The sequence below is a fragment of the Rattus norvegicus genome, chromosome 6 (genome assembly GCF_036323735.1).
Source record: "Rattus norvegicus strain BN/NHsdMcwi chromosome 6, GRCr8, whole genome shotgun sequence".
NCBI classification, from domain to species: Eukaryota; Metazoa; Chordata; class Mammalia; order Rodentia; family Muridae; genus Rattus; species Rattus norvegicus.
Window position 1 is genome coordinate 115,947,369 of NC_086024.1, and position 13,715 is coordinate 115,961,083.

Consider the following 13,715-nt stretch of genomic DNA (forward strand, 5'->3'; position numbering starts at 1 on the left):
ATCTGGAGTGCAGAAGTAAGACAAAGATTATCTTCTTGCTCCCTCTGTGCCATTTCTGGCAGTCAGAGATGCCATGTTGTCCTGTGGTAGACACCCACTCTGGGCCTCTTGGGTGTGGGTTCCAAAGCCTGTTGGAAGCCGGGGCAGGACCTGGTCTGGAGTCATAATAACAACACCTAGGGTTACAAAAGTATGTATAGAGGTTCCTCCCACATTGTGCATAAGACTAACCTTCACTGAACAGACAAAATAACTACTGACTTATGGGGATCTCATTGGAAATTCTCAGATTCTCAATCAGATCATGCCCCACTCACCTCTGTTGGAAATTAGCCTGACATGCTATCACATGCCTTGACGAACTCACTCATTTCAGGCTAATTCCAGTGTTTTGTGAACCCATACAGAAAGAACTGCTCATCAATTGTCCAGTCAGGAGGACTAAGACAAGCCTCTTTGAACAAAAGAACTCAAATCAATCAAAGCATGTCTGCGGCTTTGAAACATATCTACATGACGCTAAATTAGGCCATCACTCACTGAGGCTGTAATAGCCAAAGCTTCTTTCAAAGTACAGGAATGGCAAAGTAGGATACACACTTAAAATCTCGGAGAAAAGTCTTACCTTAAGCAAAGCACACATTAAACTGATTCAAACGTTTAACAAGTTACAGGGAAAATAAAATATCAAGAGCCACTTTGCTGCCATGTCAAAAACAGCTTCGTGTAACTCTCCATTCTTAGCACAGTAATTTCAACCTCATCGCTGTTATCACTTTCTTCCTAATAAGCAGAAAGACATATATGGCCCTGACCCATACTAGGTCCCTGAAGTCTTAGTAATTAAAACTGTTTCTTCATACGTCATATGAGAACATGTTTGTGTCTTCATACAACATATGAGAACATGTTTCATACAGCTACTTGCACTTTTAATGACACATCCTACCAAGCTTAAGCAAATGCAGAAAATGATGTCCAATGAATTAAATGCATTCATCTCTGTGAGGAAATATTAACTTGTTTTACTAACTATGGTACTCATTATACAGATTTTAAACATGTATTTCTTCAGAATGTTTACCTTTGAACTCAAGGGGGCATACAATTTACTTCTAGGTCCCAGCAATGCGCAAGGGAAGTCTGACCCTAGTACACATCTTGAAAGACATTCATATTTTATTCCTTTCACACTCCGTTAGATTGATAATTACAGCCACATAGCTCCTGATGTTTAACGCAGCACTTAAGAGAAAGGACTCCTGGCTGGAGGGATGGCATGGTGGCCAAGAGCGCTTGCTGCACTTGCAGAGGTTTGTGTCCAAGAACCCACATGGCATCCACAACTGTCTATAATTCTAATATCAGGGGTACAATGCCATCTTCTGACCTCTGTGGGCATCAGGCACACACCTAGTGCACATACATACATACATTTAGGCAAAACACTCATATACATAAAATAGTAAAATAAATCTAAACAACATTAAAGACAGAAAATGCAGATACAACAATTCCGTGCTTTAAGCAGATTGGCTTGGGGACCCTTCTGATGGCAGGTCCACACAGGCATCCATGAAAAACATGTACCCATACCTCACCAATACCGACACAGTGGCAAAGACGTCTAGGACAAACCACACAGTAAAGTAAAGGACATTATGCCCAGCTTCTAACATAGGTTGACAATGAGAAACTCAGTGTAAGCTAGCCTGTAATGCTATTGCAGGTCGCCATTATGGGGCAATCGAGACACCCTTACAGGGCGATGCATTTTATTCCAATACATTGTTGTGAAAGACTGCTGAGGCTGCATTTGACAAAAGTTTAATAGTGGATAAGATGGCAAGAGCGTTAGTTAGATGAACCAGATGTTTGATGGGGAGATCAAAAATGTGTCAGTATGTCAAAAGATCCCAGCTAAAGGTTTAGTCATCTCAGATAATGTAAACTGATCACATGATGTAGACATGACATCAGACACAGCACACTGCACACGGCACAGGAAAACAGGCTTAAATCAAGAGTTCCAATTCACCAAATTATTTTTTAAGGGATGGAGAGTAAACCAGAAGTAAATAATTATCAAAATATCCCATTTCATCAAAAATTATAACATTTTGCAAACCATAAAAATATGGCACATAAATGAAAAAGAACAGAGAAATAGCCTGTGAGGGAGTTCAGATGCTGAACTCACCAAAGACATCACCTCAGCTATTACACTCCAAAGGATGAAGGTTCAGTGATGATAATATCTCGTCAAACTGACTTCTGAAATACTCGAGAGTCTACACGCCTACCTCTAGTTGGCTTTTTCTTCTGTTGTCTTTTTGAATTGTGATGAGTGAATACCAGGCCCTGTATGATAAATCATATAAATAATACATGCTCTAATGTAGTAGGTGATAGCTTCCTTCTCAAAATGCCTGCTTTTGTTGATTTATTTAATGAGCCTTCCTCAGTTAAGGTGCTTTTAGTCAGGTAAATGTTTTCATGGTAACTGAAAAGGTAATTAATACAAATTCTTACCAGCTCTTCTGCAAAACCTTAGGACACCATTAAAGGCAGTACCTACCTGGTTCTTTGAGACAGAGCTGACTAGAGTTTGCCTGACCATCGTCTATGATCAGCAGTCCCCTTAGAAAAAGAGGCTGCACATTTGATACAAGCCCAGGCTTTACCTAAGGCAACTAGGGCAAATTAAAGGCATTCATGGCTTTGGGGAGAAAATCACTAACACTTTATATATATCGAGTTATATATCATTTAAGCTTTATTTTGTACAAAGATAATTTTACTATTTGCCAACTTTAAAGAGTATAACAGGGCTACCAGCACTTTTGTAAGGCTGAGTACAATCTAGTCTCGTTTTATGCCCTTATAGGAAGCTCCCTGAAACAAACATATAAAAAAAAAAAACAATTTAATTTGCCACTTAAAATGATATGCTATCAAGTTAAAATTACTCTAAAGGTAAGGTAACAATAGAGACTGCAGGAGTCGTGTATGAATAGCTGAATTGCATGCTATAAAGCCTCCAAACGCCTTCTCTCCATACCTGTGCTAGTCGGAGCCTTGCACACCACCACCACGGCACCGCGTTTGCTTCAGATTACCCATCCTTCCAAGCCAAGTTATTATGTCCAAAACTGTATGTTATCCTTTTAGTTGCTTTGGATATTAAATCAGTCCATAACCAATATGAAGCTATCAATACTCCACAGTTTGTGGACCACACTTACAACCTCATTTCCTCCCTGCAGGCACAAGTCTTATCCTTATATATGTCTGCTTTGTTTCCAAAATGAGGACTTGGCATGATGTTGGAAAGGAAAACTTGAAAATATTTTCATTTCTGAATTATTTCTTCATTAAATACCTCCAAATTATAAACTTTTAAATATTAATGATGCCTTAACAAAAAAAAAAAAAAAAAGACACCCTGACCTCAGAATCTTCATAGCACAGAGAGAGTGCAGAAGAGTGCAGAAAACAGAAAGGCTGCCTTACTTGCCAGCTTCTTAAACTCCCAGCTTAACATATTGGAGGTGGGATACTGGACTTAAACTAAAGCCTCCAGGAAGAGAGTGCTGCCTCCCCATGGTGTTTTCCCTTGTAAAGTATCTCAGCCAGAGATACCTGTTGGAAACTCTTCCGAACACAGAGCATTTGCTCAGTAAACCGCCACAAGGTTAGAAGCACACTAAGTCCCACCATGGTCAGTGAATTTGACCTCTGGATAGTGTCATGCTTTACCACATGCATTTGCATTAGAAAAGGTTAACAAGATTTAAACAGGGAATTACATGCAGAAAACGAAGGTCTTCAAGCTTCTGCCTCCCAGCATCCTGCTCCTAGGAGTGACATTTCCCAACTGTCTCCTGATCTGCCCAGGAAATGTAAGACTCAAAAGACCTCTGCTAAGAGCCCACCTCCCTGTCTTCAGTTACTAACATGGCTTTCAGGCTTTGGTTTTTCTCACTGCCCTCTCTGTCTTAAGGTACATTCTGGAACTGCACTCCCAATGTTTTCCTGTGAATCGCCATGTCAGTTGTCACCCATTATTACCTCCAAGGTTGAAGCTAAGTGATGTTTAGCAGCTTGGTGTGATATGGCTTTTTTATTTTTGTTTTTGTTTCTTTTTTTTTCTCCCTTTTCAAGTTTCAAGCTGAATTTAAAAGTCAAATTTTTTCTGAAGAATTAAGCTAATGGAAGACAGACCAGAGATTAAATCAGGGGGAAATCATGACTGGTGCTTGGAATTGTCTGAATACAAAGAACCCATCAAGGGTAATGACGTTCAACCTCAGTGTACAGAAGGAGACATGCTTAGTGCTTTCCAAGCACTTACGGCTAAGTTCTTGGGGAGAATTTGATGCACAGATTCCTCAAACTCAAACATGGCTTCTTTCCATTTGGATTTTCCTCCAATATAAAACAATTGCTTCAAATACATATTATTACATATTACCAATAACAAACGGTAATAGTTAGACAAAGCGCAGATTCTCCCAGAGGTTGACAGTTCTTACGGAAACCAGTGTGCTTTTAAGAAGTGACTCTGAACACTTGCTGTGTAAGCGTGACATGGGCACCCAAGTAGAGATCCCCGCACTCTCTTAAAGAGCTGGGGGCAAGATCCTGCTGCCTGCTGGCCTCTGGCCTCTAGTCCAACTCCTGGATCAGGGACCCGTCCTCAAGAGATTACAGAGTGATAGAACAGGACATCTGATGTCCTCTGCTAGCCTGGGCGCGCGCATGCACACACACACACACACACACACACACACACACACAGAGGGGGGGTGCCTCTCTCTTTCTCCCTCTCTCTCTCTCCACAGCAAACAAACATGCAAGCAAGTCAAGCAAGGAATCAAGAAAGAAAGAAAGGAAGAAAGAAAGAAAGAAAGAAGCAAAGGAAGGAAGGGAGGAAGGAAGGAAAGAAGGAAGGAAGGAAAGAAGGAAGGAGGGAAGGAAGGGAGGGAGGGAGGGAGGGAGGAAGGAAGGGAGGAAGGAAGGAAGGAAGCGACTGAACAACCAATGTCAGCTTTCAAAATTACTAAAAGATTTTCTGTTATTCCCTTCACCAACAAATGCTGAGCACATTATACACGTTAATGCATTTGGTAGGTAGCACAGGAGGGACACAAAAGCAAACCTGATTTTTAACCCGCACCCACACAAGAGCTCCCAGTACCCTACAGGTTTGCATTATAACATCAGTGCACACTGGTAAATAGCCTACAGCAAAATCTGTGCACAGCAAAATGTCAAAACAAAAGGCCATAAACATCAGAGTGAGGGCACATGAAACAAGGTTAGAAAAGACAAACCAATGTAGGGAAATGCTAGGGCACTGAGAAGGGGATTGGGGGGGGGGGGCCTCCTCATAGAAGCACTGGGAGTGGGGAGGGGATAGGGGGTTTGTGGAGGGGAAATTGAGAAGAGGGATAACATTTGAAATGTAAATAAATAAAATTACCAATTTTAAAAAAAAAAGACAGCAAATGGGAGAAGAGACAGAAAATGCAGTTGAATGGGGGAGGGGTCCTCTGGCAACAAGATGTCCCCTAATGGGAGGTGAAGGAGCAAGCAGCCTTCACGGTAGCCATGAACACACAGCCCTTCAGACATCCATATTTCTCATTCTGTCGTTGACTGGCAAGTGGTTTTCTGGTTTCAAATTTCAGATACAAAAAGTTAGAGCCTGCTAATAGATCCTTAAAGGCTCTATTACTCAGGCTCCCACAGTATAAGTGAATAGAGCACCTTACACCTTGCTCTCTACTGAGTTGCACTGCAGTTGGCAGCCAGTCACCAGGATCACTTTAACTGCAGGACACAGACCACGCATTTGCAGACAAGACAATATTCTGTATGATGTCTTACAAGATCAAAACACCAAAGCCAACTCTGTCTTGGTGACAGGGCTGCTGGGTTAATCCTGTTGCTCCTTTTCTACCTTACTGAGACCTACTTTGAAATTTAGAAGGAATATATCCTAATCATTGTAAGACAATGAAAAGACAATGGGTGTGTGTGTGTGTGTGTATGTGTGTGTGTGTGTGTGTGTGTGTGTGTGTGTGTGTGTGTGTGTTCTCTTAAGTCTAAATATTCTAAAAGAGCTTAGGGAGGGAGGAGAGGAGATAAGTTAGGATTTACTCAAAAAGACACAGAACCAAGGGAAACTGAAACCAAGGGCAAAATAAAAGATGAACATGTGGGAACTTTAAGGAAAAACACTGTTACCTAACAAGCCTTTTCATGAGAACCTAAAGAACGACAGGAGAATGGTGGTTAAAAGGAACAGGCATCAAGTGTTATACAAATGCTACGACCACTATCACACAGACTCATGCGTGGACTTGCATAATTATCTCATTTTGTGCATCTTCTGATTTCTTTGTTTAACATATTTAACATTTTAAAATTAACTAAAAGAAACACTGACCCAGAGGAGAGATACCAGCTATGCAAGTATCAAAACCTAAGTTCAATCTCAAAACCCAAGAGAAGACAGGTGTGATTGCATGTTTGTAAGCCAGCACTGGTGGGGAGAGGGGACAGGTGGCCCCCGAAAGACCAATGGCCAGCCTAGCTAAATCAGAGAGCTTCAAGAACAGTGAGAGACCTGTCTCAAACATACAGAGGAGGGCCAGCAAGGTGACTCAGTGGCTTTGTAAAGGAGCTTGCCACTAAGCCTAACAACTTGAGTTCACCCTGGGACCACATGGTAGGAACAACTCACTTCCAAGTTATGCTCTGAACTCCATACTTTGTGGTGTGTTCCTCTGTAGGTACACACACAATAAATGAGTAAATACAGAAGTAATAATTTTGGTTTTTTTAATATCTTAACTGAAACAGAATTATATCACTTTCCCTCCTCCCTTTGCTTCCTCAAGCCCCTCCCAGACAGACCGTCACTCAAACCTGTTCCATTCCCCTACTCTCAAGTTGGTAGCCTGTTTTTCTTCTGTTGCTGCACACACACACACACACACACACACACACACACACACACACACACAAACAACTAAAGGAGGTCAATTATCATTTGGTTATAAAGTACATGAGGCAACAAGAGCCCAACAGCCCCAAATTATCTAACATTTTGTTAAAAGTGCAGGAGAAACTAAATGGCATTCGTCTACATTTCAGAGGCAGTCTAATAGTCAGCAGCTCCAACTCCAGGATCAGCAACCTTTATTTTTCACAGAGCCCATACCAGATATCACTGTGAGAACAGAGCACAAGGTATGAAAAACAGACACGGCATAATCAGAACTATTGTTAAATCCAAATCAACTGGCTACCGCAGGAGTGCGGGGCCAGCCTGGGCTATGGAATGAATCTAAGGCCACTCTGGTCTTCAGAGAAAGACTGTGTCTCCAAAGTAGGGCAGTGGAGGATGACAGAGAAGCTGGGGACTGAAAAGTAAAACTATTTTCCTGGAAATGAATACTATATCTTTGCAGAGTCTTCCTAAAGCCGCTGTGAGGGAAACAATACTTCAAGAGCAACAGAAAGACTGGGTGTGTAAGCTGAGCCTCTCTCTAGCTGCTCTGCAAACCAAAACCCTCTGCGACCAGTCTAGCCTGTGTGAAAATCACTCCCGTGTATTACTATTAAGCTGGAAACAGAAAGTCAGGCTCCTCAAGACCGTTAGTAAGCTATCAACCATTTTTAAATGCCCATGAATTGCAGGACTTCCCACACACCATCCAATTTCTATAACAAGAATAAAAGAGAAGTAACCAGGGGGAGGAGAACAGGAAGAAGAGAACAAGGACTAAGACGTGGGCAAGAACAACCCACGGGGGTTTGCCGCTTTTTCCCTCTGACCCTTGTTCCTTGTGTTTGCTGTGCTCTGCTTTAACCCCGCTTCTGCTCAATAACGCAATGTTGGCACGTCCGTCACCAGCAACGGGGCCACACTAATGCTGCCCGGGAAGCAAATGTTAGAAGTCATATTGTGTGGCACAGGAGCTATTTCTGGTATTTCTTAAACGTCTAGAAAGTGTTGAAAAGAGTATGCCAATATTTCTTTACTATCTCTGTGATCTAAACCTTGAACCAAATCCAAAAGGTATTTTTAGTGACATGCTGACAAGATAAAAAGAGAAACTCAGACTGAAGAAACATTCAGTACCTCCTTTAGGTTCTATAAAGTTAGGAGCTGTGAGCATCAATTTTCTACCTATCATTATAATTATGGAAACTCTTCAAATGCAGCAACTTATTAGAAGACAACCGCACTAATAAACAGATGCAGGGGGAGCTGATACATATCTATTTGCCATCTATTTTTATCTAATTTGCATAATTAGAATTAAGTTATTTCCTTTCATAAGGTATTTTTCTTTGATTTTTAATATATTCTGATAATTACCTCATCTATGCTAGATAAAAGACATGGGAAATGGCAGCTGCCCGCTTTCAACTCCTTCATGGTTACCCCATACTCACGAGCACCCACAACTGCCATTCCTAGACTCATTGCAATGCTAACCTACCTCAGACAAACAGCTACAGCTATAGGACTCTGAAGTATTCCAAAGAAGAGCTATTCCTTGGTTCTTATCACTCTGCCACATTAGGCCCCCAAATAAAACACTGCCATCTCAGAGAAGAACCCCTTTCTGTGTGTAGGGCCATGAGTAACTTCCAGTTTAAAAAGAAGGAAGGATTTCACTGTGAAATAATGGAGGAAACCAATAAAAGACCTTGTTTCAGAGTCCCAAAAGAAAATCTAAGCTCTAAGGAGGGGCTATATACGAGTCAATCAACTGTTAGCTTAATTTAATATATTTGCCTTCAAAACTAGCTGTCAAAATAATACAATTTTCTATTAAGACATCTTTAAGCAATTCTAGTAAATAAAATTAAAACTGTGTTTCAAATGGAGATTAAAGGCAGCTGTCACCTCTATTTTGGCTGCCAAGTTTGCTTTCTCCAGGTCTTTCCGGTCCATGCACCGCTTCACTTCCTCCAACTCAGAAGCCATGGCGTTGAAGTTGAGCTGCACTCGCAGATCTGCCATCTGCTTCTCCAGATTCTGTTTCTCCCGCTCTACTCCTTAGAGGTAAACGGAAAGCTCTGTGGTTACTCTCTATTCACAGGAACACGTACTTTTGAACACTTACCATTAAACCTTTGTGTCGAAGGCCCTAGCTCACGCCATGTACTCAGCAGGTTGCAGTCTACGGTCTGTCATCGCAAGCCTCATGGCTCCCACACACTCATGATCGCCACTCAGTGCCACCCCTCAGCCTGCAGCAAAATCAAGTACCACATATAGTTCCCAAATCTACACAGGCAGACACACACGCCATGCTTTCTTAGTCACAGTAATGTTTTCAGTGTTTCCTAATTTCAGTTACAACTTACTTCAAGACCCTGCTAGACCTTTTGTTTATCACAGTTTGTGAAGGCCTACATTACTGTGACATTTTTAAACCAAAGCACTGAAGCCAACCAGGCCACCATACACTGATGCTCCAGAAGCTTATGGACAGGGAAATGCCATTCTTACATATAAACAACAATTATTCTTCTCAGTCTCTGCAAGACTGACTGCTCTCCCTAGACACTGATTCTGAAGGCTATACCTGAAATTATACCTCTGAGTAATATACATTCATTAGTATTTAATTCAACACAAATTGCTTGGTCAATGAAACAAAGAACATGTTATTATGTCCTTCACATGGGAAGATGGGTAACCTAAAAATCCATTGTTAATAAACTTGCATTATAAGAATGGAAAGACACACAAAATACTTCCTTTACTGTAAAGTATTAGGAATTAGAATAAATACTAACAATTTAACACTACCATTTTCTAATAATTTTCATTCTAGAAAAGGAATAAAGTAAATATGATCAAATCAAATTTGTAAGCAGTTTACAAAATACACTCCACCGTAAGAAATAGTAAAGTGCTCGAAACTTCACCCTGAAAAAGAGGACATATGAGCTCTCCAACAGCATAAGAACATCTGACAAATGACAACAGGAGGGACACAGTGAGAATGGGGAACTGAGCTGCACTTACACGATACAATCAAACTCTACTAAGCTGAAAGAAATGGCATTGGAATGTTCTCCTGGGTAACAAAACAGCATGAAGGGCCAGCTACAAAACAGGGTTCGCTATCCAGGTAGGTTCTGAGTATGCAGCATACCCAATACTCAACAAATTCAAGGACAGGAAGGGACAAACGCAGCAAGGAGCTCATCCAAGGCACTGAGACCTTCAAGTTTCTCCCAAAGACTATATCATACACATTTCATGATACATACAGTGTGGCTACCTACTACTAAATACATATTGTATAAAATGTACAGGAACAAATGTATAGGCCATTATATACTTCATAAAATATTTATGTATTTGGAATCCATACATACAGAATTCAGTGACATTTTTAAACATAAAATACTAATGTTGATAGACATTATACATACACGTATATCATATACAATAAAATGTTTCACAAGGTTAGAATATTTAAAACATTAACAAGAAAAGAAAACCCATGCTCTCTTCACAGACCCAGAGGATTGTTATATGTATGCCCCCTGGGAGGATGGGCGCATCATTAGGGGACAGCTCATTACAAGCTCAAGGTTGTGGAAGACGTTTGTTAAGACTTGCTGCTGTAACACTGTTACACTGTGGGACTCTTGTGAGTGGGCAGTGCCCAGACGTGGGCTGTGTTAGTTATTGCAAGTGTGGCTTTGTGTCCAGTGCTTTCCTAGCTGCCTCTCACAGATGTGCATTCTCGTGTGACTCTTGTGTTCATTTGTGCTCACCCTGCCTCCTCTCCCTCTCCTCCTCCAGCCCCCACTGGACTTGTGGACTTGCCTTGCCTTCTCCTTCTCTGCAGTCTTCTCTTATGCAAAGTCACCTACTGTGTTTTTATGCAGCGAAGCTGCCGCCACATGCAACCCCTGCATCTGAACTTCCCGGCTGCCCAATCTGGTGAAATACATTCATTTTCTTTCATCACTGAAGTGAACAGTGAACCTTTCTCCCTAGAATAGTTCCATGAATTAGAGAGATAATGTGCAGGAAGTCACATAAAACCCTTTACATAATAAGGATCCAACATGCTGTAGTAGACGGTTTTCATGAAGATAATAAAAGGAAGAACTCCTGTCTTAGAAGGGTGAGCAGCAGTGTAGAAGAGAGGGTGTGAAGCAGTCAGAGCACAGAGAGGCAAGTTACAATGGAAGGAGAAGTCAGCTGACACATGTCAAAGCTGGGGCGGCAGAATAAGAAAAGAGGGGTGACAGATTTGAGAGCTATCAGAAGCCATGTAGTGAGTGACACAAGCCTGTAATCCCAAAAGCCCGAGAATACAGCAGTGATCCCAGCTGCAAGGCTAGCCCAACCTAGGCCATGAAGAGTATGATCTTCTCTCACAATATGAAAGAACATGAGAGAGACGGGGACAGACACATAGCAGACCAGAGGTAGGGACCCATTGAAGAGTGGAGAGAAGAAATAATCTCACATGTTACTTTGTGTTTTAGGCTGAAGTATCCAGAATGGAAAATGAAACCATCAATCAAGATGGGAAAGAGAAAAGGTCTGTTTGTGGTTTTTATTTAGAAAATACTTCATTTCAGCAAGAACTTATTTATATAGTACAATACTGTGTACAAAAAAATGCAATGTTTCCAGAACATTACGGCTGTCAATTTCCACACAAAGTCAACTCAACTATGTAAATTGAGATTAGTTACATGAATATATATATATACATATATATATATATATATATATATATATATATATATATATATATATATCTGTAATAGCAATATGTTATCTGTCAGACAACAGTACCAGATTTGCAGGGTTTTTCAGCCATCATTAGAAAATTATTAAGAATTCCAGCAAGACAAAAAATTTTAAAAAGATAAAATGCAAAACCCCAGAAAATAGCAAACTTCTCTTTCTCCAGTGGCTCCCTGGCACCGCCCTGTTGTATTAGCTTCTCAAGCATCTCCCATAGGTAGAACACTCTAGAGCAGCGTCACTAAAACGAGCTCTGGATAAGGCACTACCAGGTCACAAGACAGGAACAAGACACTTCACAGTTACAGGGATTTGGAAAGCGATGTCATATATCTACGTAATGGAGGAGGCTGTAATTCCGAAGGCATTAGAAGACCACGCTTGAGGAAAGGATGACTCAGCTGCAAATCTGCTGACTGTACATTCTGCGGATGAACACATGGAAAGAACCAACAAGCAACTCCACTGATCGGCAGAAGTCACGAGATTGAGTAGGAGCAGACCCAAGGGTGGTTCTAAGAGGTGATCGCTAAAGCCTAGGATTAAATAGCTCCTCAGGAGAAACACTAAATTTGAAAAGCCGTTAATAGAACACTAGGCAAAAATCAACCTTGGAAGAACAGGAAGGTTCAGGGATAAGAACATCAGTAGAAGAGCCTTAAGAACCAGGAGCAGTCGAATGAGGTACGAAACGATGATGCCACTGCATTTGACTGTGATCAGTGCAAAACCAAGCTGAGACCGCATTCCAGCCCCCAATCTCCAAACAACAATATCCCAATATTAATTGTTCACATATTAAAAATTAGGGGGGAAAAGAAAGTAGCAAAATAACAGTACATTTACATCTTAATTCCAAAGACCCACATGTAAGGAAAAGAACAGAAAAATTAAAGCTTCCTCACAACCTTTGTCTTTCTTAGACAACACCCATGAGACAAGCAGATCTGACAATGGAAATGGGAAACTGGAAAGAGACAACGAAATGTCTCCTCAAGCACCAGAGACATTCTAATCATATTCTAGAATATGGCCAACTTGTTGGAAAATCTTGTAGATGACTAAGAAATTGGAAAAGATGAATAAACCATGACCTGAGGAGTGCACCTCTAGGGATGGGAAGCCACACCCAGCATCCAGATTATACCTCTTCTAAACCTCCGGTCATCCCCTTGATCATCCTGGTGGCTTGACGGTTGCTTGGAAATGCAAGATACTTGATGCTGCAAACCCCTTTGGTCACCTTCTGCTTTAATAAGTTGTGTACGCAGTTCTTCCACCTAAGAGCAAGTCAGAAAGTAAACTGCTATCAACTGTCAAAAGCAGGAAACAAATTAACTCACAGATTACTCTAAACTGTGCCCTGGGGAAAACACTCCCTCCTAATGGGCTACCCTGGTACAATAAAGCCAGCTAAATGCCCAGCTGGCTACACACGCAGTAGAGAAGGCTTATACTCCATGGTTTTTCATTCTTCCATGACTTTCAAAAGGAATGTCTTTTCCTTCTCTGTGTCCACAGTGACAAACAACTTTAACACCTCTTCGTTTCCCTTTCTAGTCCTGAGAATTTAACCCAGAACCTTTTTGAGGGAGGCAAGGGTGCTACCACTGGGCAACATCTTAACTGTGGTGCTCTGAACAAGAATGGCTCCCACAGGTTCATAGACCTGAGCACTTCGGGAGTGCCATTAGGAGGTGGTCTTGTTGGGGTAGGTGTGTTCTTGTTAGAGGAAGTATGTCATTAGGGTGGGCTTTGGGGTTTAAAATGTTCAACCCAGCCCGGAGTCTCTCTCTTCGTGTTGTCCTTTGATCTGGATATAGAGCTCTCAGCTCCTTCTCTATCACCATGTCTGCCTGCATGCTAGAATGCTTTCCACCATGATGACAATGAACTAAACCTC

At 41.3% G+C, this 13,715-nt stretch overlaps 1 protein-coding gene across 8 annotated transcripts in view; it reads right to left on the reverse strand.

Moving 5' to 3' along the window:
• Positions 1 to 13,715, reverse strand: part of Cep128 (centrosomal protein 128) — a 378,006-nt gene that overhangs the window by 265,616 nt on the left and 98,675 nt on the right. For 7 of the 8 annotated variants that reach the window (XM_056985589.2, XM_056985588.2, XM_056985587.2 and 4 more), the window contains exons 13-14: positions 12,960 to 13,092; positions 8,930 to 9,081 (exon numbers count right to left, since the gene is read on the reverse strand). In XM_056985589.2, the coding sequence (XP_056841569.1) occupies positions 8,930 to 9,081; positions 12,960 to 13,092 (285 nt within the window). The remainder of the gene's footprint in view (positions 1 to 8,929; positions 9,082 to 12,959; positions 13,093 to 13,715) is intronic. The other variant, XM_056985590.2, reaches the window with a different exon arrangement.